At 35.2% G+C, this 27,784-nt stretch overlaps 1 protein-coding gene across 2 annotated transcripts; it reads right to left on the minus strand.

The window, feature by feature from the left end:
* Positions 1-594: 594 nt before the first annotated feature.
* Positions 595-27,382, minus strand: LOC131435804 (acyl-CoA-binding protein homolog). Of its 2 annotated transcripts, none has more exons than XM_058604014.1 (3): positions 27,238-27,382; positions 13,982-14,037; positions 595-1,032 (listed from the first exon to the last, which is right to left on the minus strand). In XM_058604014.1, the coding sequence occupies exons 2-3, from the start codon at positions 13,994-13,996 to the stop codon at positions 784-786; spliced, it is 264 nt and encodes an 87-aa protein (XP_058459997.1). In that variant the 5' UTR covers positions 13,997-14,037; positions 27,238-27,382; the 3' UTR covers positions 595-783. The 2 variants fall into 2 exon arrangements, with proteins under 2 accessions (XP_058459997.1, XP_058459998.1); XM_058604015.1 differs by having other exon boundaries at positions 27,201-27,314.
* Between the last annotated feature and the right edge of the window lie 402 nt (positions 27,383-27,784).

Here is a 27,784-nt window from a genome sequence, read left to right on the forward strand (position 1 = left end):
ATATCGTGTGTTGTCTCATAGTTGGCATTAGGCCGTTTTTAAGGACAATTCCGACATTTTGAACCTGAGAGTGTAATAGTGAAATATTTTGTTTTGATTGCTGTCGCCATTACTAATTCATGGGGTGAATAAAGGACCAACGATAGGATGAATATAAAACCTTTGAGATGATATTAGGAGCAGAGTAGTGAAGACATCATAAGTGTTTTTAGCTGTTTTATTAATATTAGGTAAATTTTCAAGAAATGTGAATCAATTCTTAACGTGGAGCAAGGCGAATGAAGCAGTAATATGAAATAGTTGTAGTGATTTTAGTGGCTAAATCGAGGTTTTGAGGCGACGTTCTTACAAATGAGATGAAATAGGGAGCCCTTACCCTAGTTGAACTAGAACAAATTATGAACAGATCTAACAAATGGTAGAGGCATGCAAGGGATCTGTAAGAGTAACAAAAACGGCGAGTGACCAAATTTAAATTCATTTATTTTTTGACACCTCTTTTATCATGATTCAAGTAAATGAACTAAGCTCCAAATGAATAAACAAGCAACATTGTTTTCCCAGGAGTTGATTCGGATAACAAATTAACAAAACTTATGTAATAAAAAACTTTATCCCTGTCATATTTTACGTAAAACTCACGGAAGAAACATTTTAAAGCTTTGATGATTGAGCTGAGCATCACAATTCACCCATCGTTGTTTCGGTAGTTGTATTTATTTTATAATTGGATGCCTCTTTGGATTTGGCTCTGGTTGGTGCAGGAAAAAAAGAGCAGGACTCTCACAGATATTTCACTGCCATCTCGTCCACCAGTTTGATGTAGGCCTCCTTGGCAGCATCCTTCGAGGTTCCCTTCTTGTCAAGCCACGCCTGCCACTTGGCCTTTCCCTTCAGGTCCAGCAGTCCGGGTTTGTCGGTGTCATTGTCCCCTACGGTGGCCTGCTTGAACAGGGCATACACTTCCAGCAGCTCCTGGTCGGTGGGACGTTTGGTGAACGTTTTTACCTTCAGGGCGGCTTCGTCGAATTTCTGTTGGAAAAAAAATATCGGATGTGATTAGTGCATGGCAACAAGTCCGCTTATCAAACCAAAAAGCGCCGATGGCAATTTATCAATTTATGAACTACTGTCAAAGTGCAGTGCAGCGGCCGGTTTTCTGTCGTATCAACCGTCGAACCGAACACGTTGTCGCAGTCTTATCAGCTGCTTTCCGTTATGAGTTAATAATCTACTTCAATGGACTAGGCATAAAGTGTTTGATGAATTGTTATCGCTTCGGTCAAAGTGTACGCTATCAGTATTATTTCTATTCTGATTTATCGCGATGATTCAAGCTAGTCAAAGTCTAACTACGTTCGGATAATCACAAGTAATAAATTTTGTTGTACTGCAACTGCATACTTTCTAGCAGTGTATTTGTACGGAAATGACTATCAATGTCAATGTCATGTGATATTGTTAACCAAACAAACGTTGCCATTACTTATTATACTGACAGACACTCATCAAAACGCATCAATGCCTTCAGGATGATTGATATTACCTGCCAACGAGTGGCCACTTCAAAAGTCTAGGGCAAATGTACCAAGTGTCAATCTTATACCTCAAACCGATTGAGAATTGTGAATTCGTGGTTTTGAAGAACAAAGTTCAAAGTTACAAAGTTCAATACATTGAACAGAGATAGCATATCTCACCTTAAAAAACTGTTTAAATGAATGAGATAAAAGGAGAAGCTTATGGGTACGGCTACTCTAGGTGTTACGTTTGTTTTCTGTTGATTGAACTTTCGCGCTTCACGTGTAATATACTAACAGTATGGTAAAGTATCAATCTATTCAGATAATACACACTGATCACTTCCTATTGCTGCACCTTGACTACGTACACAAATGCATAGAGTCACATTTTGTTACTCATTATGATAGTTTTTCTACTACCAGATATCGCTTTTATAAGTAGTAATACGTAGAGTGGCCAGACAACTGGAAAAATCGAGTTGTTTTCCCTCCACTTTTCTTATAGATCCTGGTTTAGTTACCTAGAAAGTTACTAGGAAGCCATCTGAGACCACTACTTTTTGTGTTATTCATGAATGATCTCTCTAATGTTATGTATACAGATGATCTGGAAGTTAATACATATGAATATTTACAGGAGAAGGATGTTCTAAGCAGCATCAATTTCCAAGATGGCAACTTCCTTACAATATGGGTATTTTCGGAACGGATTTGAAGTCATTTCAAAATCTAAGATGGTGTTTCTCGAAACCCGTAGCAAAACGAATGTTTTCGGAACGGGTTTAAAGAACAGTTCTTAGTAAACGTTGTTTGAGTCATTATGACTTACTGTCGAATACTTTATAATAATGTTACTTTCGGAATGAATTTTACGTGTCAATATTAGGAAGAAAGTTGTTTCAAATAAACTTCAGGAACTTTATTCCAAATTCAACATAATATTTGCTTGACACTTACAATCGAATTGTCAAACAAATACATAAAAAAAAATGCTTCGATGTAAATATTTTAACTTTCATTCTTTGGTAAAAGAAATGTTAATATTTAATTTTTAGTACTGTGGTATATATGATTTATTTGAATAGATTCAAGTTTAGAACTGCTGTTAAAACTGTTATTTTCGTTTTCGTTGACTGATTTCAATCCATGAACTGTTGATTAGTTTCCTCATAATTTCATTCCGGTAAATCACAAAAAAACTAATGAGTCAAACAATTAGATTTTAAAATGATTTTGGTGACTTTTTCACAGAGCTGAATTAGCAACTAACAGTTCCTCTTCATATCGTTACACTCAAACATCGTTTTCCAGCATGTACTCATCAAACCCGTTCCAAAAACACCAATATTGTGGGATTTCCATGGGATATAAATGAGCCGGAAACGATTTTCATTGTATGCAAAAACCTGTTTTTACGAAGAAGGTTCGTAAAAAAAGTTTACGTTATTTAAAATTTACAACGTGAAAAAAGATTACGTTATTTGGGATTTTTGTCGTAAAAAGAGTTACGTAAAAAGAGGTAACGTAGAAAAAGTTTACGTGAACGGAGGTTTGGGTGTAGCATTATTACTAGCCTTGTGGATTGCTGTGCCGCACAAATATGTATTTTTCGAGTTATTGACCGGTGTACACGCGGATTTCACCCAAGTGTACACGCGGTGTGAATTCTGGTGTACGATTCGCATAAGAAAAGCGTGGGGCTTGCATATTCAGCAAAAATGTGATTCATCATTGAATTTTGTTTTTTCTTCCAACTCTACTCTCTATAAATTTATACAAATCACAAAACTGTTCGCTCACACGTGAGAACGATTCTCTATCCGCAAGCGCACACTCAAAATCTGTCGACACTCCTGTGCTCCAGTATGCATTTCTTTTTGTGCTATGTTCGTCGGTTACATCCCCAGTGTAGGCATTAAACTTACACACTCGTTTATCACTCTAGTGCCTGCAGAGAAATGGAGCTGGTTTAAAATAACAAATCAGTTAGTAGGTTTCATGTTAACTTCAAGCTAGAATATGATTCTGTCGAACAATTTTTCGCCTTCAACATCAACAATGATCTCTGTTTATTGTGAATAAAAATTTCGGTCTTGTTAAACGAAGAAAATAAATTCAATTGAACCGTATCAGCTGATATTATCGATGAAATATCAACAAAAGTAGAGTTGAATGATTCATTTTATCTGTTGTCTTATTTGTGTAATTATGCAACAAAATTTATTGTTCAATTGAACCGTATCAGTTTTGTATCTTGAACACCGGAGCTGTTTTTTCAACCGTGAATGAACAGAAAAGTTTTTTAATCGTTTCAAAAGTGAAATTTTCAGCTTATTTATTTTTCTTGGGGCGTTTCAACAATTAAGAGTAGCATACCATAAAACGTTTTCTTCACCACAAATATATGATGCATGTTATCTCAGTCTTAACTGGACTGAAAGGGCACCGAATCATTCGATAATACAAAAATACACCACTCTTGCCAGCTGTTTTGAATATTATAAATGTAATTGAAATTGTTCACAAATATATTAATCGAAGAAAAATGTTCCAAAAGCAAGCCTTCAAATTAATACAAAAGAAATCATTTTACTATTAACAACAAAACAAAAAAAATCAATTTAACAAACAAAAGCGTAATTTGAAGTACTAATCTTTTTAAGTTAACATTTTATCATTTATTTCAACCGCCAAATTTATGAAATCAAAGCATTACGAATATTACCTGTATCTCAAGTTAGTTCATTTTAAACTGATTTGGCGAATTGAGTTTACTGTGAAACTGTTTTGCCAAGAAATTGACAGAAACGCACAAGTAAAATGTTTGTCAGTTTTATCAAAATATTTATTGAAACAAACTTATCCACTAAGAAAAATCCAATATCCAGTTTTGTAGCTTGAACAAATAATATTTGCTATATTAAACTAAATGTTCTCTTGTCACTGTTTCAATAAAATAAATCGTTGTGTGAAATCCAAGTTCCGTTACATTTACAATATTTTTCTCTGCGTGTGAAATGCCAGCTTTCTCACGAATACAGTCAACGATCGAGTCTGAATACTCCATGATGGCTGGTTCAGTGCAGTTAGAAATTTACCCATCATACATGATCGTAAACTTCGTTTCTTTGAATAATTCTCATTAGTTACCGCAAAGGCTTTAACAGATTTGGGACTTATTAAAAGCAACACTAGGTTTTTTTTGATGATCCTAAACACAGACAAATTGATGTTCGAAGAGATACCATGATTCTCAATTGTCTTTACCGGACAAACGAAAAGAAATCAAAATGTTTTTTCCTCGTGTAGCACTTCAAATGAACAATTTCACGGAGAGGAGAAAGTTTACCGGGTTGGGTTATTCTTCTCCGGAACAATTTTTATGTTCGAAATTTCAAACATAGTGAATACGGCTTCACATCATAACAGAAACAGTCAAATAAATTTTTCTAGTAGGATAGGTTGAATTTGGCATTGTAATTCCCTCTAAATTGGGTTACTTGTTTGTTGTTCAGTTAAATTTAAGATGTGAATATTTCAGTTAGAAATTCAGTCATAAGTGATGACTTTTCAGCCCCATTTTATACATGATTTGGTTCAGTGATCAGTAATCGTGAACCGGTTGGCTCAGTAACAATGTAATTGATTGACCTTTCGTTAGTAAGCGGCGAGGACTAGTTTCGGAAAAAAAATGCCATGGCAACAATATAAGTTAGGAAGGAAGCAAATATACTAACATCCTGCTTTCATATTGCTTCAATTGACTTTAATGCTTAATGAGTCACTAATAAACTAAAGAAAATCTAAGCAATAGTTCTAAGTAGTTTTTACTTTCTTATTTTAAGAATCACTGGATGTGAAGCAAAATTGCTCAATATCGTTCGTACTGTAACTTGATATTGTTTCCAACACAAACAATCATTGTGATAGTAACGACGCATCCAGCAATCAGACGCTTGTTGCTTTGCTTTAGGAGACTGAAACGGACAGTGAACTGAACTTATCGAGGGGTCCTATTCAAAAATGATACATAAGAAATCGCAAACCACTCCATCTTAAGTTTAACTTTGGTTGAACGCTCATGATGAAATCCAAACTTATCTGGTAACAAAATTGAATTCTCATTCATATGAGACATCATCCTTAACAAGACATTTTTTTCAAAAAGTTCACTGATAGAAGAAAGTAAACTAATTGGTCGATAACTTGATGTTTCTGCTAGGTTTTTATCGGGTTTGGGGATGGGAGTTACTTTAGCCACCAAAACGTTTCGTGCTGTCAATGAACACTCTTTCATTCGATTTTCCAGACATTTTTACATAAAATCAAGCTATTTCAGTAAACCGCACTTGATTTCTTTTCAAGTTACAGAACAAATACTACAGAAAACCCTAAAACGGCAGGGTATTTAAGGTAAAACGTGCTGGATGGCGATTCGTGCGGCCATTAAAAACCATTTTTTGGATTTTTTTACATAAAAAACATTCTTGTTTGTCGCCTTTTTTCATGGTTCCCGATTTCTTTGCGGGTTTCCTGGGTTTTTTCCCACTATGCAATGGATTGTGAAATGTTTCAAGAATTCATAGAAATCGCAGCTCACGGTCACTTATGAAAAACACTCTTATTATAAGAATTTATAAGTCCTGTCTCTGGGCGTATCTTTTTCCTATAAATCATCTTTTCTGTTATATTTTCGTTTAAATATTTTTGAATACAAACACCGGATAAAAGCATTGGATGTAAAAACAGACTCGGATCGTATGTTTAGTGCACAAAATTGTTGGAAAATTTCTTCATTTCTAGAACCGGACAAAAAAAGTACGGGTGTGTAATGTCAGAGACATAACTGGATGTCGTGAATACGAATAAAACTGACACACTTTCTTTATACTTCCGAATTCGAATTAGTAGTTGATCGATTGTGTGAATTGTGCAACTTTCCCCTTTTTCACTACTAGAATTTCAAACGATGCGCCTAGACTAAATTATAGATTAGTTACATTAATCATTCTGAAACGCAATTAAATATAATGAAATAACTAGATAGTTCTTTATAATAAAAATGGGCCGTATAGAGTACAGTAAAGCAAAATTTCGCATAATTCTTTGAGAGTATTATTATGGTTCTAAAAAGAACCGAATAGAATTCTAGAATAAGGAACTAGACCTGAGTTCAAGAACTAAATTTAGAACCAAAAACAGAAGTTCTGCTTTCATTGACGACTGCTCCACCTGACGGTTGAAGTCCAAATGAGAGCACCACCTGAGCGTTTGAGGCTTTATACCACGCAAAAGGTCTGCTTTCATTGACGACTGCTCCACCTGACGACTGAAGTCCAAATGAGAGCACGACCTGAGCGTTTGAGGTTTGGCACCACGCTAAAGGTCTGCTCTCATTATTGACGACCGCTGCTCCCGACGATTGAAGTTCAAATGAAAGCACGACCTAAGCGTTTGAGGCTTTATACAACGCAAAAAGTCTGCTTTCATTGCCGACAGCTCCACCTGACGACTGAAGTCCAAATGAGAGTTGCGACCTGAGCGTTTGAGGTTTTTAACCACGCAGAAGGTGCACTCTCCGAAGCTGCTGGTCCCGCGACGTCTGCTTGCATCCAACGCACAACTAGAAATGATCGAATTTCGACCACGGTTCCCCTTTAATACGCAGTCAGTTGAAGATATGTGCCTGACTACCTCAAAATCGTCGTCCTTGCGCGAAAAAGCCAAGCAAAAGTAAAGAGTTTTCCGCGTTGTTTTCAAAATTTGAGAAAACTTAATATTTGAGTTGTTTGTGGTTATCTCACACTTTTCAAAATATTATCCTAAATTCCTGATCATATTTTTGATGAAATGGTGAAAGAATTATGTTGCTGCCTTTAATACAAATCGAGATATTCACGATTAAGTTCTGCCCATTCTTCCATATGGCTAATTTTGGAAAGGCACCCCATAGTAAAGTAAGTCGTATTCACGACAAAAAATTGTTTATAACTTTTGATAAGCTGGTTCTTCCGAAACAAATGCCATTATGCGATTACTTTTGGGCCGCCTGTCATTCCGGAGCGCAGCGTGGATAAGATTTATAGACGTTTTCTAAACGATTTTTGTAATATTAAGTTTAAAGTCGGTTTCTTTATTTAAATATACATACTTAAACTGCATTTCTAAATATAATTGTATTCATCCGATACTGGCAAATTAAAAGTTGTAAGTTAATTTAGTGACTTGGTAAATTTGTATATGCTTTTGGTCGTAAATTTAAGTAAATTGGGACGTAAATTTACATGTTTTTCTCGTAGTGTTGCCTTTACAAACATTTACAAAAAGGCCTCTTCCGAAACGGAATGGATTCCGGTTAACGTTTATTCTGTTAAGTCTTTAAAAAATGTTTTTTTTTGGGAACGTGTCTTTACTCGAAACGTAAAAATTAAAAATGGTCATGTGCTCTTTAGCACAAACCGGTACATATGAAGTACCAAACCCCTAAATGACAAACAAATTGCTGCTGATTCAAGCATCAAAGAGATACCATGATTCTAAATTGTCTTCACCGGACAAACAAAAGGAAATAAAATGTGTTTCTTCGTGTAGCACTTCAAATGAACAATTTCATGGGGTGGAGAAAATTCTTAATAAATTCTTATCTGGAACAGTTTTTTCGCAAATTTTTACTTTCGAAATTTCAATCATCCATCTTTTTCATATCTATCTTTCGTTGAGTATAGATACCAAATGAAACTATGTTGTCTAGCAGGATTGGTTGAATTTTAAATTGAAATTCCCTGTAATTTCTTTTAAATGTGTTACATGAGTTAAAATTAAATTGTAAATTGGGTCAGTTGGGTCAGTTGGTTCAGTCACATCTGGTGCTTCCGCAATTCTGTGAATTTTTTAATACTTGTTATGTTTTATGAAGGAAAAGAATCTTATATACTAACTTACTAACTAATACAGAGAGCGAATCGATTCAATTGAAGATTACATCGATTTTTGTCGGAATTTGCTTATAATATTATGTGGCATTACATCTAATGGTTCTATATTTGTGAGTCTGTGTAATTCATTTGTACTAAACCAGGGAGGACGCTTCAAAATCATTTTCAGAATTTTATTCTGAATCCTTTGAAGCGTTTTCTTCCTGGTGGAACAACAACTTGACCAAATTGGTACTGCATAAAGCATGGCTGGTCTGAAAATTTGTTTATAAAAATAACAATTTGTTTTTTAGACAGAGCTTAGATTTTTTGTTTATAAGAGGATATAAACATTTAATATATTTATTACACTTTGCCTGGATTCCTGCAATGTGATCCTTGAAAGTGAGTTTTTTGTCATACGTTAAATCTAAGAATTTTGCTTGATCAAACCGTGTCAATTCCAAGCCATTCAATTTGATAACGTGAGGGAAGATAATAAACTGCATTTTTGTGGCATTTGGTGCAATTTTCCATTTTGACGGAATAATACTGAAAATGTTAAGCTTCTTATTACTTCATTTGACTTTAATGCTTCGTGGGATGAGCAATAACAAAGTAAATAAATTCTAAGCAATAGTAAGTAGTTTTAACTTTCTTGTTTTGTGGAATCATCAATTTGAATTCGATCAATATGATTCAAACTGTAAATCGATATGGTTTCAAACAGAAGCAATCTTTGTCATAGTTACGACGCATCTAGCGATCAGACGCTTGTTGTTTTGCTTCAAAACTCATCGAGGGATCCTATTCGAAAATGATACATAAGATATCGCAGACCACTCCATCCTAAGTTTATCTTAGGTTGAATGCTAATGCTCCGGTTTTTTCATTTATATGAGACATCATAACTTGATGCTTCTGCTGGGTTTTTATCAGGTTTGAGGATAGGAATTACTTTAGCGTTTTTCCATCTTTTTGGGAAGTAAGCTAATGAAAAACACTTGTTGAAAATTTTAACCAGGAGTCTCAAGGCAACATCGGGATGATTTTTAATAAGAATATTAAAAATTCCATCATTACCAGGAGCCTTCATGTTTTTAAGTTTCCTAATAATTGATTTAATTTCATCAAAATTCGTCTCAATAATGTCATCTTGTATTCACACTTGAGTTGAAATATGATCATATTTCAGTGAGACTTCATTTTCAATAGGATTCACAACGTTCAAATTAAAATTGTGGACACTCTCGAACTGCTGAGCAAGGTTTTGAGCTTTTTCGTCATTTGTAAGAAGTATTTGATTTCCTTCCTTGAGAGCAGGAATTGGTTTTTGAGGTTTCTTAAGAACCATAGAAAGTTTCTAGTAAGGTTTAGAATATGGTTTAATTTGTTCAACTTCATTAGCGAAATTTTCATTTCGCAAAAGAGTAAATCTATGTTTAATTTCTTTTTGTAAATCCTTAACTATGTTTTTCATAGCAGGATCACGAGAACGTTGATATTGTCGTCGACGAACATTCTTCAACCGAATGAGCAGTTGAAGATTGTCATCGATGATAGGAGAATTTAATTTAGTTTGAGATTTGGGAACTGAAAGATTTCTTGCTTTGATAATGTAATGATTCAAATGATCTATTGCTGCGTCGATGCCCGAAGAATTTTCTAAAATAATTTCATGATCCACATGATTTTCAATGTGAGATCTGTATTCGAACCAATTAGCTCTATGATAGTTGAATATAGAACTAATTGGATTAGCTATAGCTTCGTTGGAAAGTGTGAATGTTACAGGAAGATTATCTGAGTCAAAGTCAGCATGAGTAATCGGTTCACTACAAATGTGACTTTCATCTGCTAGAAGCAGATCAATCGCAGAGGGGTTTCTCACGGAAGAGAAACAAGTAGGACTACTATGAGATAGAACTAGAAAATAACCAGCAGATAGTTGACTATCAAGTGTTCCCTTAAATTTTGACAATAATTATGAAACTACGTTGGTAAAAACCTATGTTTAACATAAGCAAACACAATAACCCCAAATTTTACTCAATCAAGAGACATTGAACAATTGCGAAGCGTAAGTTTTTTTGTTGCAAGTGGCTAAAAATGCACTGGTCTCCAAAAACAACTCGGCTCGTCTTCTATAGGTTCCTTTGGAGGCATCTGTCTCTTCCTTTTGCGATGGTTAGCAAACACTTCCAATGAATAGTCTAGCCAGAATGAGGAATCGCTACATCGGCACTATGTATTTCTTACTCAAGTTAAAAAAGTACACCAGCAATATATAAAAAACACATTCATTATTATTTAGGTTTTTCTGCGTACAAAGCCGATATTTTCTAATGGATCCTGTTTACCATCATATACAAATGTTCGGGAAGAAAAAAAAGAAGACACGTCCCAAAACTTCCTTATTCAATGTCGTTCGAAAAATTTCCTCTAATTTAATGCAGATGCAATGAACGCTCAAGTCAACAAAACGTATTTAAACTATTACACAAAAACCTGTTTTAATCCACCTAGTAGTGTAATGATGCCTTTCTCATATCTCTCACAGTCTCATATATAAATGTGTGGATTTTCGCAAAATAATTTTGTTTGATTCCATCAACTAGTATAACCTACAGACTTGCAGGTACTTCCGAAATCGGAATCCGGTAACCGGTACAATCGAAGTTGGTTCGAGAAAAGTTTGGCCGTCTACTGACAATGACTACCGATTGGAATAGTTTTGAGGTAAGTTTAGAAATTAGTTTACGTGGCTTACTTACCACTTTTAGTAACGGTATAAATATTTTAATAATCTTCACCCTGTAATTCTGCAACCGGATGACCTTTCATTTCAACCTATATTCATTTGTGAAAATCGGTCAAACCATCGCTGAGAAAAGTGAGTGAGATCCATTTTGAAATATATGACCACTATTTCCGATGCTTCTGGATAACGGATACCGGGAATCAGGATAGCCATAATCGGTTTATTTTATTTGTCCACTGATAATTGCTACCGATTGGAATAGTCAGTTTAAAATTCTTTTATGTTTTTTGTTCCACCACTTCAAATGAGGGTATCAAATTTTTAACACACTTTACCCTATAATTCCGGAACCGAAAGTCGCATCCGGATGAAACTTTGGAGTTTTGTAAAGGATTATGAGACCTTTCAGTTGAACGTCATTTTGAAAATCTGTCACACCATCTCTGAGAAAAGTGATTAAATAATATAAAATTGTAATTTTTATACTACTCACCCTGTAATTCCAGAAGTGGAAGTCGGATTAAAATGAAATTCAGGAACTTTGTATGAGACGTTCATACCTTTCATTTGAATCTAAGTTTGTGAAAATCGGTTCAGCCATCTCTGAGAAAAATGAGTGCAAAAAATGTTACATACACACACACACACACACACACGTACAGACATTTTGCGTACTCGAGGAACTGAGTCTAATGGTATATGACACTCGGCCCTCCGGGCCTCGGTTCAAAAGTCGGTTTTCAATCCAAAAACTCCAATCCAATTCAAAAAAGCCACGAAAAGTATGCGAAAATCTTTTCACTAGAATCTATCAGACTGTAAACCTTCGCTAGACTGGTTATTTTCACTTCCTATTTTCATATTTCAACAGATAAGTAATTTCACTAGAATCTATCAGACTGTAAACCTTCGCTAAACTGGTTATTTTCACTTCCTATTTTCATATTTCAACAAATAAGTAATTCGAATAGTTCTTTTGTAAACATCTGAAGCCCTCAAAAGAGCTGATTCGTAGAACGACGCAATCGCTATTGGTTGAAGCGAAACTCGCACTCCAAACGTCCCGCAGCAAAACTGATTCCTGTTCTGGATTGATTCAATACCGAAGCATCTTTTGTGAAAGGATTTTCTTTCTACGTGATTTTGTTTGCAGCTTTTTCACAAATCGGCTACCCTAGCAGCACGCAAAATAGTAAAAGACTGAATTTGGATGTTGATTATTTCATCTGCATATTTCCGTAAAAGAAACTAACCAAATGCTGTACGGGGGACTCATTTCTGGTTTTCAGAAGCGCCGATTGTTGGAAACATCTTTCCCGAACGCGAAGCAGTCAAATGCTGACTTTCTTCGCGTCCCTTTGGTGCAAAGCTCGCACTGTGAACGGTGCACTAAAACGTTTATACTGACTTCCACGTTACTTCCATTTTTATTTCAACAGGTAAGTAATTTTAAGAGTTCTGTTGTTAACATTTACAGCCCTTGAAAGGGCTGATTCGTAAAATTTTCACTCGGGTACGAGGAAGGCTGCCACACAACTGAAAAAGTGATCATAAATTGATGATCATATTTCCGATGCCATGTAGCAAAAATTGTGTTGATACGGTAGAGATACAAAAGCTATCAACGATCAAAAACTTATCACTCTCTCAGAGCGTAAATTTTTAAAAGGCGCTCCATAGTAAAGTAAGTCTTATTAACGACAAAAATGATGAACATGAGCTTAGCTAGGCATCGCTCGCCGATGATAACGAAAATAGGTGAATAATTTGTTGCTAATTAGTTACGGTAATTTTGAATTTGTTGACGAAGTTTTTCTTTTATTTTTTTGTGTACCTCAGTAAGTTCATAAGTTCATGCGAAGCCCCACTTCCAAATAAGGTTCAAAACAATTCGAAGCCCAGTTAATAATTTGTTGCTAATTCGTTGCTAATTAGTTGCTATTTAGTTACTGTAATTGTGAATTTGATGCTCATTTTTTTTAATTTCTTATTTGAGTACTTCGCTGAGTTCATATGAAATCTGCGAAGGTTCCCTCTTAAATATGCTTCAAAACAAATCGAAGCCCAGTGAATAATTTGTTGTTAATAAGTTACGGTAATTTTGAATTTGTTGCTAAATTTATTTCAAATTTTTTTTAGTACTTCGCTGAGTTCAAATGAAGTTAGCGTAGCCCCCTTCCAAATATGCTTCGAAACAAATCGAAGACCAATTAATTATTTATTACTAATTAGTTGCTAATAAGTTACGGTAATTTAGAATATGTTGCTAAATTTATTTGAAATTTTTTTGAGAACTTTGCTATTTATTGCTAATTAGTTGCTAATAAGTTAGGGTAATTTTGAATTTGTTGCTAAATTTATTTTAAATTTTTTTGAGTACTTCGCTGAGTTCAAATGAAGTTAGCGAAGCCCCTCTCTAAAATATGCTTCAAACCAAATCGAAGCCCAGTGAATAATTTGTTGCTAATTAGTTGCTAATAACTTACTAATAAGTTACGGTAATTTTGAATTTGTTGCTAAATTTATTTTAGATTTTTTTGAGTCGTTCGCTGAATTCAAATGAAGTTAGCGAAGCCCCCCTTTCAAATATGTTTCAACACAATTCGAAGCCCAGTGAATAATTTTATACAGCAAAATTTCGGACCGAATTTGCCATCCGAAGTTTCTAACCGACCTTTCTGCAGAAATTTTTTTTTCAAAAAACGGATTTCACAAATTATAGTGGCGATTCCTGTATTCAATCAGCAATTGGAAATGTTTACATTCAATAATTGATAACCTACCTGATCCAGAGACATTTTTGAGCAAGAGGATTTTGGAGTTGCAAATTGTTTCGAATCTGGAATAGAAAAGTAACGTCATAAGAGCGTAAATGAAATTTTGGTTTTGATGATTTGTGAATGAATTGTGACAGCAATCATATAACTAAACGGATGGTTTCAAATATCAAGTCATTGCATCAATCTGTTATAATTTTGGCTTTGTTTCAGTAGTAAGGCAGGACTCTTGTAAACCAATAATATTTGCCGTTCTCCGATTCAGATCAAATATGCAACTGATATTGCAACCTCCGAAAAAGGTAGGTTGCAATCCATTATCATGTCTACTAGAGTTCAAATCGACTCCAACCCCTAGAAAAATAAACCCACGTTAGTCGACGACAAAAAAAAGAAACGGACGAAGATGCGATCTGTGAACTAACTGCCAATCATCTCTGGTTGAATAATAATGAGAAAGTCATAGAGCCAAACCAGAGAAGGAATCTAGTAACACTCATTCATAAGATCGCGTTAATCTAGTTCGGTATAACTTGTAGAAATTGGAGCCGTTTTAAATAAGCGAATTAATAAATATTTGACGCGCAACCGGTACCGATTACGTAACTGGCTCCGCTATCCTCGTTTGATATATTTTGAAAACATTTCAGATTGACAGATGATTGGTACTTATAAGGTCGGGTACAAACTTGTAACTTGAAACCATGAGATGTAAACGCAATTTGATATTTGAATAAATCAAATCAACCTTCTCCAAAACAAATTTTAAATTCCCATCAGTGGAATTGTCGTCATTACAATCGAGTGTAAATTTCCTGTGGTTGTGTTAATATTCAAACATTGGCTAACCCTGGCGCAGTGACGTTATCTCTCGTTGGCCTTTTATTGTAATCTTTTCATCAAATGTTTCTTGTTTTCAAAACCGTTCAATTCGGATTTGAAACTAGTATTTATTCCAATTACAGAAGGTGAGTTACAAGCTTTACACTTTATCAAATTTCCGCATGTTCGTTTTGAATTGCACACTCGAAAGACCCCAATCGCCTGACTTTGGCCTAACGCTGACCTGTCAAAGTATGTCATGCTATATGTTATAATAAGTGGAAGCGCGAGCATCAACGGACCGGTTGCTGCGAGCGGACCAAATTAAAACATACACGCCGGTTACTTTGGTTTTTGTTTTTCACGCCACACGCAACGGCTGAGTAAGTCTTTCAAGTTTACCCAGTTTACCCGTTTCCGATATTCACCCGGTTCAAAACAAAAGAAACAAACAAAACCTTGACAGTTCCTAGCACTCGGCTCTTTGCAGATGATTAGAATAACTAATCTACGGTTGCCATCATGGGGCGTAGTTATTGTGGTTCACAACAAAGTCCACACGGCTGTAGATTGCTGACTACACACTGACAGGTTAATTTACGCCGATCGTAGGTAGCTGCGCTTTTCCCATATCAACAAATCGTACGTCATAGTCAGATTTATGAACTAGGGGTCATTTGATTTACGTGCGACGGTTGGATCTTCAAAATCGTACGATTCAATGACTTTTGCCGAACCAAAAAAAAAGTTTCATGAATGGCATTAGCCGGTTTTGCATTCAAAGACGGATAGGATAAAAAAAAAACCGGGGACCTGATAGTGACTTTCAAAATAATACAGTCATTAATATGCACGGCAAGCAGAAGCTAAAGTTCGATTTGAAAACGGATTTTGCTACACTGGCGGTCAAACACTACTTTTTTTTTAATAACGCCCATGGTCGATGCAGCAGTAGGGTAACAGAGGTATTTTGGCCCACTTTAGGATTAATTTTATTTTGGCCCACTTTGTAAAAATATCCACCAAATATTGTAATATCTTTGAGAACCCCTTCCGCAATAGGTAATTTGATGTGATTAGCTTCAAATTGATGCAACATGGGTTACTTAACATCGATTAAATCCATAAAGTTTGCAAGGTGGGCCAAAATATATGAAGTGGCCAAAATACCTCTGTTACCCTAGTTGATTGATGATGGAAAAACAGGGTGGGTTAGTTCCGCCTGATAAGATTTGACTTTAATAGTATTTTCGTGCTGCTAGGACGTGGTAAATGATCTGTTTAATTTTACATAAATACCCTTCATGCTATAAAACGAAAACCTTCTACACGAACCATCAATCAATAAAAACAAACTGTAATTATTCAACACGTCCGTTCGAGGAGACCACCCAAGAACTGATCTGGACTGGATAGACGCTTTGTATTTGATGTATTTCATTCAGTTCAGTGGACAATAAAATGAGTCGTAAACGGTGAATAGTTTCATTGAATGCAAACTATTGTTACCGTAGAGGCACACTTTTGTAGCATTATCTATCATCAAAAATATAGCGAAACAAGGCATTCCGAAAAATGAGCAGTAGATACCAAACTAACTAGAGACTGTAAGAGGAGAAAGAATATGAAAATTATAAAGTCATAGCACTCAAGGGTGAGCAGAAATGTGTAGATAAAGCACGGAAAGGTGAAACGTGACGAGAGTCACTAAACTTTTACCTTCTACCAGAGGAGTCGAGCTTAGGCATCTCATCGATGCAAATCATCCGAGTCTCTGATATGTCAGAAAGTGAAGGTTAAAGTCTTTTACCATTTACTTTTCGAAACGATTAAAAACAAACTAACAATGAAAATCACTGTAGTAGAAGTAAAAAGTAAGTAAAGTAAGTAAGTAAAAAAAATAGCTGTAGAAACATAGATAATCGTTTTGTTCTATTTGCTGTACTACTGCGGGGAAATATATCACAAGCAAGCGGAAATGTATTACTGGTTCCAACGAATGTTGAGTATAATTTTAAATCGTTTGTAGTACGAAGGCTTCGAGGAGTAACGCTTACTGCATTTAAGGAACAAGACACTTTGCAAGTGAACAATGAGTGCGTAAAACAAGTTCCATCGTCTTTTTCCAGATTTGATCAAATAACACGGATCTATTGCAATTTAGAAAAAGTAGAAATGTTTGACGAAACCTTTTCAGTTTGCTAAAAACTACTTGTGAATGATATTTTGGTTACATTTTCCACGGACTAACACACTCCTTCTACTACTAACACATTTCAATATGAATTTTTTCCTGCATATTTGGTTGCAAAATAAAGATTTACATATATTATGTATTATTCCAGCGAAATAGAAACCTTTGCTTCAAGAAGGCAAAGGCAATTGGCACGACTTGTTGTCGAAGAATTCTTCATTCTTTCGGACAACTATTCGGATCTTATTACAAAATATATTTCTTTTATTTGTTTTCTGTATAAAACATTCTAATACAAATGCACTGAAGCAGTGTTGCTCAACTTCCTAATAGGTAACAAAATGTGTGCAGATTTTCATAAAACAATGATCCAAATTTGTATTTTAACCCAAATACAGCATACACTATTGAAGAAATAGTTCAAAATGTTTTATATTTAATTGTGCACGCGCCTTTGACAAACTGATTGCACTGAACATATAAATTCGGCAGAATCAGTAGGTGAAGTGCCGATTGAATCACATGAGTGTTAGCGTCCTATGCTGTAATGGAAAACAAAGTATCACACCACTGAAGTCATCAATTGATGGCTGTACCTTTATTATAAAACGATTCTGAACGCTTTTGTTCAGGTGTATGATAGTACATGAACTAATATTTAATCTTTAGTTGAAATTACTTCCAGTGGAAAATAAACCCAAATAACTTTCCGTCCGTCAAATTTTGAAATGGGCCGCAATTTTAGTTAAATTTAACTACTCGACACAAAATAACCACTCAAGTGTCACATTTTAACTAAAAGTTGAAATTAACCACAAAATGGTTCACAGCCTAAACATAAAGTACATGATATACAATTAACTAACACCAGTAAACTTGGTTTACACTTGATCCTTAATGTTTGGACTCGCTTCTTATTTTGCTATCATCTATTATTGGTAGAAGTTTTTTAGCTATCCATCCAGATTTTTTAAAGCTCCTACGAATGATTACTTGCAAATAAGTAAATGAACTTGAATGCTCTAAAAAATAAGGTACATGTACTACCATTTATAAAAGAACTCAAAGGATCAGTAAAATTTTGGTAGATACTCTACTTTAATCGATTAGATTTTTTGTGATTTATAAAATTGACCATTAGATTGTTTCACATTTTATAGATTTTGAAAAATATCCTTTAAATGGAAGTCAATTATGATGATTTCAAAGTGACTTAAAAGATCCATTACGATCCTCACAAAGTATTTTGTTACTTTTATTGATTTTCACTTACGCATATTAGGAACCACAACTAAATCCCTTATATTGTTCATATTTTAGCTTGATATTATTGAAACATGAACGAATATTGTCATAGTTACAACGCATGCAGTGATAAGACGCTTGAGTTTATCTTCGATGAAGCTCTGAATCTTTTGAAGCGTTTGATTCCTGGTGGGATAACAACTTGTTCAAATTGATACTGCATAACAATTTGCATTGTATTGTTTTTGCTACATTTACTCTGGATCCCTTCTATGAGATTTTTGGAAGCAAGACTAGACCAAAATTTTATTAGTCTTATAACTAAATCAAATTCTAACAATGCAATTATCTTACACGATTATTGTTTGGTTCAATAATAGGGCCTGAGGAATTATGCTAAGCGATTGTTCATTCTGTTTAGTCACATTTAATGGAAAATAAGTATCTATTATTATCATCATAACACAACTTTATACTGAATCTATTCGCACGCCACCTTGTTGTTCGTATGTAAATGGAGATTTCAGTATGACAAATTATAGCATTTTTAAACTTTTTCAATTCAAGTTAAATGAGGTAAATCCATCAACAAATCATCACGATACAAGCGCTTCAAATTAGGTTCGAAAAATCTATCGCCGATCATCCTAAATTGGCCTGCTAGTTACCGGAGAATTAAAAATCTGCTAACTTGTATTCAATACTACAGTGAATTCGGTATCAACACACCGCACATATACAAAAGCGACTATCAAGCGAGCGAATGGATGTGACTTCCAACCAATCACTACTCAAACACCTTCACCGGCCCACGAGGAATGCTCGCTCACTGCCAGGGGTTAACTAAAGCAGATATGTATTCGGGCATATATTTATAGATTCCCTTTTGTGCGATAGTTCATACTTCGCAAATCGGACGAGAGGACGACATCATTCACGCGATGCTACTGTGATTGGCTCGTGAAAACATAGGTCGATTCAAGCTAATTTTGCAATAACATGCAATTGAAATACCTAAACGACGTTATCCTAAAAGTTTAAATTAAATGTGTGGTTGTTAAATTATATAAATTCATCAACAAATGACTGAGTTATAAGCGTTCAAAATTATTACAGAAAAAGGTTAAGCGGATAATTTTGCATTTTTTAAGTTGACACTTATCCTTGTATAGAAAAGAGTAAGGCATTTTTATGTCAAAAATTTTGAAACAAAACATCTTCAGAACAGAGAATTTGAGACCAGGTAACATCGGAAATTGGCGCAAAAAAGTACCGCAAAATTGAAGCATTTTTTTGTTTTGATTTCAAATGTCTCAGAAATGCATAAAACGTCCAGATCTTATGTAATCAAAAAAAAAATTAAATCGAATATTTTCTAAGTGTCAGAATCGATTTGAAAAAAAAATTGAGAAAACACCACATCTCGACGTTTCATGCACTTCTAAAACATAACAAGAAATTCGGATAACTTAGGAAATCCGCGTAGAAAAAAATGCAAAACTAAAGCAATTTTTTTGATGTCAAATGTCTTAGAAATCCATGAAACGTCCAGATTTTGTGAAATCTCTAAAATAGTTTTTTTTGATAAAAAAAACGACATGGAAATCGAAACGAAAAGCGATAGAAAAAAAACGAAAAAATGAAGAAATTTTGGTTGATTTAAAATGTCTTGTAAATGCATAAAACGTCCAGAAAAAATTTTACATCGAAAATTTTCTAAGCGTCAGAGAAGTTGATGTGTACGTAGTTCACGCGTAGAATATTTTTTCAACGCAGCTCCTTTAGACGATTTTAAACGTTTTAACTTTACCCACATGTCGATATGAACTTGTCATGCATACATTTCACTCAGGGCCTTTCGCAGAAAGACTGTTTAAGGAGTGTATCGGAAATAAGCTATCCACATACATTTGTGTTGTGCGTATGTATTTGTGATGGTTTTTATGCTCAGATCACAGCATGCTGTGCGTTTGGCTGTCAGCTTTTATTTGTTTACTTGTTTGTGCGGTTGAAATTCTGCGTTGAAATAAACGTTGAAAAGAAAGTGAAAATTAAGGTTCTAAACACATGGCTAAGTGAGAAGGGTATTACTATGCGAAAATTAACGAATCCGTTTGGAATTCAACATTCCAGTGTTAAAACTATCATTAATAAGTTTGGGGAACACTATTCTTTGGATGAGCTACCAGGAAGAGGCAGAAAATCCGGTTCTTCCAACCCGAAACTGGACCAGAAAGTGGTATCTCTAATCATGAAGAACAAATCAATCTCAATACGTGATTTGGCCAAAAAGCAGGAACAAGTGTCGGAATGATCCAGCGTATCAAGAGGCGAAATCACCTGAAGACCAACAAGAAGCAGAAAATCTCGAAACAAAGTTTAAAACAGAAGAAGCGAGCAGCAACATGAACCCGGATATTGTATTCGCTTTTTTTGTAGTGTCCGGATGCATGCGTTTTGATGGACGATGAGATTTATGTAAAGGAGGACTCAAAAACCCTTCCAGGTCCACAATACTTTACTGTCGCCGTTGGGGAGGATGTGAGCTATGCGGACAGGTCGATTCAAGTGGTGAAATTCGGTCGAAAGGTACTGGTATGGCAAGCAATATGTTCCTGTGGTTTTAAGTCAACCATTTTATACACTACCGGAACTATAAATGCAGAACAGATTGCTGCCTTTGTATAAGAAGCATAGTACACCTCTACTATTTTGGCCGGATTTAGCGTCGGCTCACTATGCGAAAAACCACTCTCAATTGGTTTGCGGAAAAGGGTATAAATTTCGTTGAGAAAAATATCAATCCACCAAATTACCCCCATCGAACGTTACTGGACAATCGTGAAGTAAGGCAGCTGGGGACATGAAGGAGTTCAAACAAATTTTGAGCTCAAGCGTCCAAAAAATGCCCAAGTAGCAAATGTAACTTATTGAAATTTCAAGATGTTGTACAATTGTTTTAGAATTGTTTTTTGATGTTAGATATGTTCAAAAAGATTTTTAAATATATTGAAATCGGTTGTGCAACTTATCACTGTTAAGTTTTACAATACTACCGAAAAATCACTGCAATTTAAGGTACATCTAAAACAATTGTGCAGCAAATCACCAACTTGTCCACGTTGCACTAGCAGTTATAGAAGCTCTGCAAAAATTTTCACATCGTCATGTAAAAACGAAGTAACGAAAACAATTGTTCAACTTATCAAAAATTTTCCAAGTGGCTGTCATAATTGTATCGGACTCAATATATGCCGAAATGGCTGGTTATATCTCATGTGAAGGAGAAAAAATAGTGAAACTATGCTCTCCGCAAGGCAAAAAATGATAAGTCGAATTGAAAACCTCACTGTAAAGACTATTTTAGGTCAGTGTGAACAGTTTTCTTCATTTAAAAAAAAATAATTCGAAGCTTACAAATAAGTTGTACCAGATTTATCTGCTTGAAAAAAACGCAAAACTTACCGATATGAAAATCTTATTATAAAAGTTTCAGAAATACAGCATTACATATGCAATGAAAACAAAAATCAATCAGATAATTTGTATTCGGGTTTCATCTCGCGAGAAAAATGAACAGACCTGACATCACTTTTTAAAGATTTTGAACGAAATGTTAAGTTCATCATAGTTACTCTCATAGTTATATATTACCGCTTGAGTAACTTGTTTTTGCAACTACAGCACATGAGCTCACCAAAATAATACCTACAGTGCGTATCACACAAGTCGGGTTCACTACGATGAATGACTAAACTGTATTGTTGATTAAGTCAACTGGTTTGATAAAAATAAAAACAAAAATTTCTCTTTTCAATTTTTACATGTTTATATTTCCTTTTATTTAGATAAAATAAATCATTACGTTACGTAAACCATTTTCTTTTCAACACACTGTTACCTTCGATGCCATATTGGAAAATATTGAAGAAAACTTAGGCCCTTATTCTGCGAGTCGAGTGAGGTGAGATAAGTCGAGTCACCCGAGTCACGCGATTCTGACAGTCGAATGAAGTGACAAAAGTCACCAGGGTGAATTTCGATGAACACTCACCGTATTCTTGCAGTCGAATCTTGGTAACAAGAGTCACTACGCAGTGAGTTTTAAAGTCGGTACCGGTAAAGCAAGTGACAGGAGGAATATTAACCGAAAAATCTTAGATAATTTCGAATCTTTGAATTTTTTAACATGGTTTGATGTTGTTATTAAACAACAAAATTAATTGTACCAATTATGTTGTTACTTTTTAGATTTCCTATGAACAATTCAATTCTCATACATTAGGATAAATGTATACTTCCAGAGAATTAGAAGAGAGATTGAGCTGTAAAATTATTATATACAACTTTATGAGCACGATGGACTAGGCTCATAATACTTTGGGATGAAAGGACTAATACTCACAAAATGCGCGAAAGCACAGATTATTGTAAAAAAAACTGTTTTAACCCACATAATGTGGTGTAATGATGCTTTTCTCATATAACTCATGTTTTCATAAATGTTACTAAGGAAAAAAAGCTTTGAATTTTGAACAAGGAAAGTTGTTTAAGCATATAGCACAACCTATATAATTTATAAAAAGCTTTAAGGCAAGTTTACAGAAGTTTGTCTTTTTTTGCATTTTGCTCTACATGGCGGAATACATTTTAAACACACTTGCCCTGTTGTTCTAGAACCCGAAGTGACATAAAAAAAAGTCAACGGCAGACCATAAAACTTTTTATTAAAATCTAAATTTGCAAAAATGTACAAAATATTCCATGCTCAATATTAATCATTATATATTTATTTTTCATCCAGACTGTTGATTTAGTCTCATGCACTATTTCGATTTCGATTCGAACTAAAAGTTATTTAGCAGAAATTTGATTTTGTAGAAGTAACAGGAGTGCAGGAGCTGATTTCTCTCGAGTAGCTAGCAGACAAAGTGCTAGTTTGTTTGCAGTATTTTCTGAGATCGCCAAATCGCCATCGCTTATTCTGTGCTCCTGCTACTATATATAATATTTAAGTGTAACTAAGAATTCTTACCCAGTATTAATTTGACACGAATTAAATAAATGATATGCAACAGTTTATGTGGCCCAAAGTCATTCGAAACTCTCAGAAACATTTGACCGTTAAAAGTCAATCATCAGTCAGTCGAAAACTAAATATTCAATCTTCAGCATAGTGGCTTGGTATGAATTATTTTGTGAGAGGAAGGATGTTCAGATAACGAGATAGAAAATTATACTCAGGGCATCTGTGCCTCATGAAGACTCTAATACCAGCACACTGTACCATAATCAAACCAACACTTCAATTGGACTCGTTTTTGCCTAAACCACAGCCATTATTAACTACTCGATATTGTTGAGAGGTTAGCTGGGAAGAATACAATTAGGAATCCTGTACGATCCTTTCAACTTGAACAAGAATGTTACAACGGGTCTTTGTTCACCGGTAAGCATTTTATTCGAATGAGTGACAGTGGTCTGGACTGCAATGTAGGTAAACTTAATACCTAATTTAAATCAAATAAACAAATCATACAGTTGATATTTCGCTCCTCAGAAGCGTACTTTGCAAATAAGACCGATCGTTGCAAACGATTCAGAAATATATTGAGGCCAGTAACTTGTAGCGATTTCCAGGATTATCGACATTAATTATTCATACCAACTAACGGCAATTCATACTAACTAACGGCAACGGAACTCGTGATTAAAAAAAAAACGAACCGGAATCCGAAAACAAATTCAACACTAAAGATTTATATCGAGAAAATTTAAACCTCACAACCGGCAACATTTCCAAAATTAACCTCACAACCGGCAACATTTCCCACTCGTTTTGACGTTTGGGAAAATGAATCGTTCGTCACTTGAGGTTCACCATCTCACTCACCATAGAATGAACCTGTCACGTCACCCGAGTCGACTCCTAGAATAGGGTGACTACAGTCATGTGACAGTGAGGTGAGATTTGTCGAGTCACGTCACTCGACTCGCAGAATAAGGGCCTTAATTTCAAGATTTTTCAAATTAATTGAAACATCAACATGATTAAAATCGTCTGAAAAGGTGTATGAATGTTTGATAGCTTTCTTATAAAGGGTGATTTTTTAAGAGCTTGAGAACTTTTTTAAACAATAAAACGCATAAAATTTGCAAAATCTCATCGGTTCTTTATTTTAAACGTTAGATTGGTACATGACATTTACTTTTTGAAGATAATTTCATTTAAATGTTGACCGCGGCTGCGTCTTAGGTGGTCCATTCGGAAAGTCCAATTTTGGGCAACTTTTTCGAGCATTTCGGCCGGAATAGCCCGAATTTCTTCGGAAATGTTGTCTTCCAAAGCTGGAATAGTTACTGGCTTATTTCTGTAGACTTTAGACTTGACGTAGCCCCACAAAAATAGTCTAAAGGCGTCAAATCGCATGATCTTGGTGGCCAACTTACCGGTCCATTTCTTGAGATGAATTGTTCTCCGAAGTTTTCCCTCAAAATGGCCATAGAATCGCGAGCTGTGTGGCATGTAGCGCCATCTTGTTGAAACCACATGTCAACCAAGTTCAGTTCTTCCATTTTTGGCAACAAAAAGTTTGTTAGCATCGAACGATAGCGATCGCCATTCACTGTAACGTTGCGTCCAACAGCATCTTTGAAAAAATACGGTCCAATGATTCCACCAGCGTACAAACCACACCAAACAGTGCATTTTTCGGGATGCATGGGCAGTTCTTGAACGGCTTCTGGTTGCTCTTCACTCCAAATGCGGCAATTTTGCTTATTTACGTAGCCATTCAACCAGAAATGAGCCTCATCGCTGAACAAAATTTGTCGATAAAAAAGCGGATTTTCCGAATGGACCACCTAAGACGCAGCCGCGGTCAACATTTAAATGAAATTATCTTCAAAAAGTAAATGTCATGTACCAATCTAACGTTTAAAATAAAGAACCGATGAGATTTTGCAAATTTTATGCGTTTTATTGTTTAAAAAAGTTCTCAAGCTCTTAAAAAATCAACCTTTACATATTTTGAACACTATTCATTGAAAAGAATAGATTGTTATTTTCATAGAAATTGATGTGCAACCATCAAAACACGTACATTCAAAGGCGCTTGAAAATTTCAGGCATACGAAGACATGTTTCACCATAAAAAGGCAGTTCGTTGTCGATTTTTTATTTACTAAAACATAAAAGTTCAATTCTACAATTTCAATTTATTTATGTGCAGAATATTTTTAAAGTTCCATATTTGTGTTACGGGCAGTTGTATTGAAAATCAAATGTGAAACTTATTCATTAGGAATTATGTTTGCTATATTTTTGTAAACATCAATTCAATTCTTGTTTACATTACTTAGTAGTTTCCATGAGATTCACAATCGTTTTTCGCTGATTTAATTGCAGCATTTGTAATGGGATCGATGGATGAGTTTAGGTATCAGTTGCACAATAATTGAGAAAATGTTCGTTACAACGGAAGAACTTAATGATATGTTGCACAACACAGAAAAAATTGTGCTTTTTTTTCCATAACACAACAGTTACTAAAATAGTAATATAAACTAATTTGATAAATTGCACAATCTGTAGAAAAATTCAGGACAGCAACTTAACATGCTACTTGGGTGCAATGCAACACTTGTCCGGAACTTGATGAAGAGCGTTCGATTAAAAGTTCGAAAATTCGTGAAGGAATAACTTAAATTTCATCCGGTTTCCATTATGCTCAAGTTTAGCCTCGTACAATAAAGGATCAATTTTTAGTTTGATTGAAATGTCGTTTTTTATCATAATTTGAATGAAAAATTTGTGGATAGCTCATTTTCGATACACTCCTTAAGTGTCGAAACCCACTATTTGCGTAGGGACTAGGGACCAGTTTTGAATCACCGTTCTAGTCAATATCAGGTATAGCTCATTGCATTTTTTATGATCTATGCTTTAGTTTTTAACATTCGCAATTGTTACAAAGCATCTAATGTTTATTGTTCTCATGTATTGAGAGCATGCAGAGGTCAATCGAACAATGTGAAACATCATGATCAATAAACGAGACGAAAACAAAAAGTTAACGGCAGCGGCCAACGATAAGTGCTCGAAGGCTAAATCCGATTACTTAATTCTGACATGAATTGCTGTCTTAACGATAGGAAAAAAATTGTTTACGTCACAATAATCATCACTTCGCCACCAAGCGTAGAACCTTATGTCTTATTTTACTGGTCTTCGTTACTTAGGGCACTTTTTTTAGTTCAACAGTTAGGTAACATTTTTTTTTGTCATCAACGTTAATTATATTGTTAACTGAAAAAACAGGATGTTTGCCATTGAGAGCACGTATGGAGATGAATGCCAACTGAATCGCGACTTAACAGAAAAAATCGAACTTGAACTTCTTGTGTTAAGCAGTTCTGCTGAGAATGAATTTCATTTCGTTTCAACATAAAATTTAGTTTTTACTTTATAAATAACTTTAATAACAAATTTGATAGGTTTTTGTTACCACACACAGTTTCTTGTTTTTCCACAAGAAACGAATCACACTAGTCTAGATACTGTTTATGCCATTCTCACAGGACTAATTTTTGTGTTAAGGTAACGAAATACGCACGTTATTAACCGTCATTAAACAACATCAAAAGTGATTGATCATACTCATTCGGACGTCCGAATCTCGTAACCTTTCCGCTTTTAAATTTGAATATTCTACCCCACCATCATCGGGCTCTCCGACCGAGAACTCATCAAACGCATGGCTCTTTATTTAATTTAAAAACCTCGGCACCACCAGTACTCGTCTCGAAACAATACACAAAAAGTACACATAATTCACACTGACATAATGGCCAAAACGGAAAAAATTGCACTAGCCATCGGTGCGTAAAGTGATCGGAGATAACCAACCATCGATTGATTGCTGGTAATGAATATGATTAGACATTTGGAAACAATAATTGCACCTCGGTAGAAAAAGAAGAGACAAAACAAAAAACGCACCTTCACTGACCGATGTACTGAGCTGAACTGAATCGGTCTCGGCCTGTCAGACCACTAGCAACTGGGGCTAGTGTTTCCCGCGGGTAAACGCCAGGTCACTGAAGTCTGAGCGTATGGCTGATTGCTACTGATTGAACTTGTGTTTGTGTACATACAGAACCAAACCAATCTAGCCATTAGCCGGTGCAATATCCGGGGACACCGCGAAACCGACCGTAACACCGTTATCAGTAATCGTGCTGCTGCTGTGCGCGATACGAAATGCTCTCGCTCAATCCGCAATGCTCTAAGTAAGTTAAGTAACAATACCTGAACGGTGCGCGCTCATATCAGTAAACGAGAGGGAAATCAGGCCACCGTGCCATCGTGTTCTTTGCGCTGCACGAGAACAGCGGCATGATACCGGAATGATGACCTCTAAATGGTTGGACCGTTGCTTACGTAATTGAGTGAATTTTAATCGGAATTTCTTCTTGTTTCGGCAAACGCTGGGAAGCCGGAACCCGCAGTTTAATTTTATTGGTCTTGAAAATAGTTCACTTTTGAA

This window comes from Malaya genurostris, chromosome 3 (genome assembly GCF_030247185.1).
Source record: "Malaya genurostris strain Urasoe2022 chromosome 3, Malgen_1.1, whole genome shotgun sequence".
NCBI classification, from domain to species: Eukaryota; Metazoa; Arthropoda; class Insecta; order Diptera; family Culicidae; genus Malaya; species Malaya genurostris.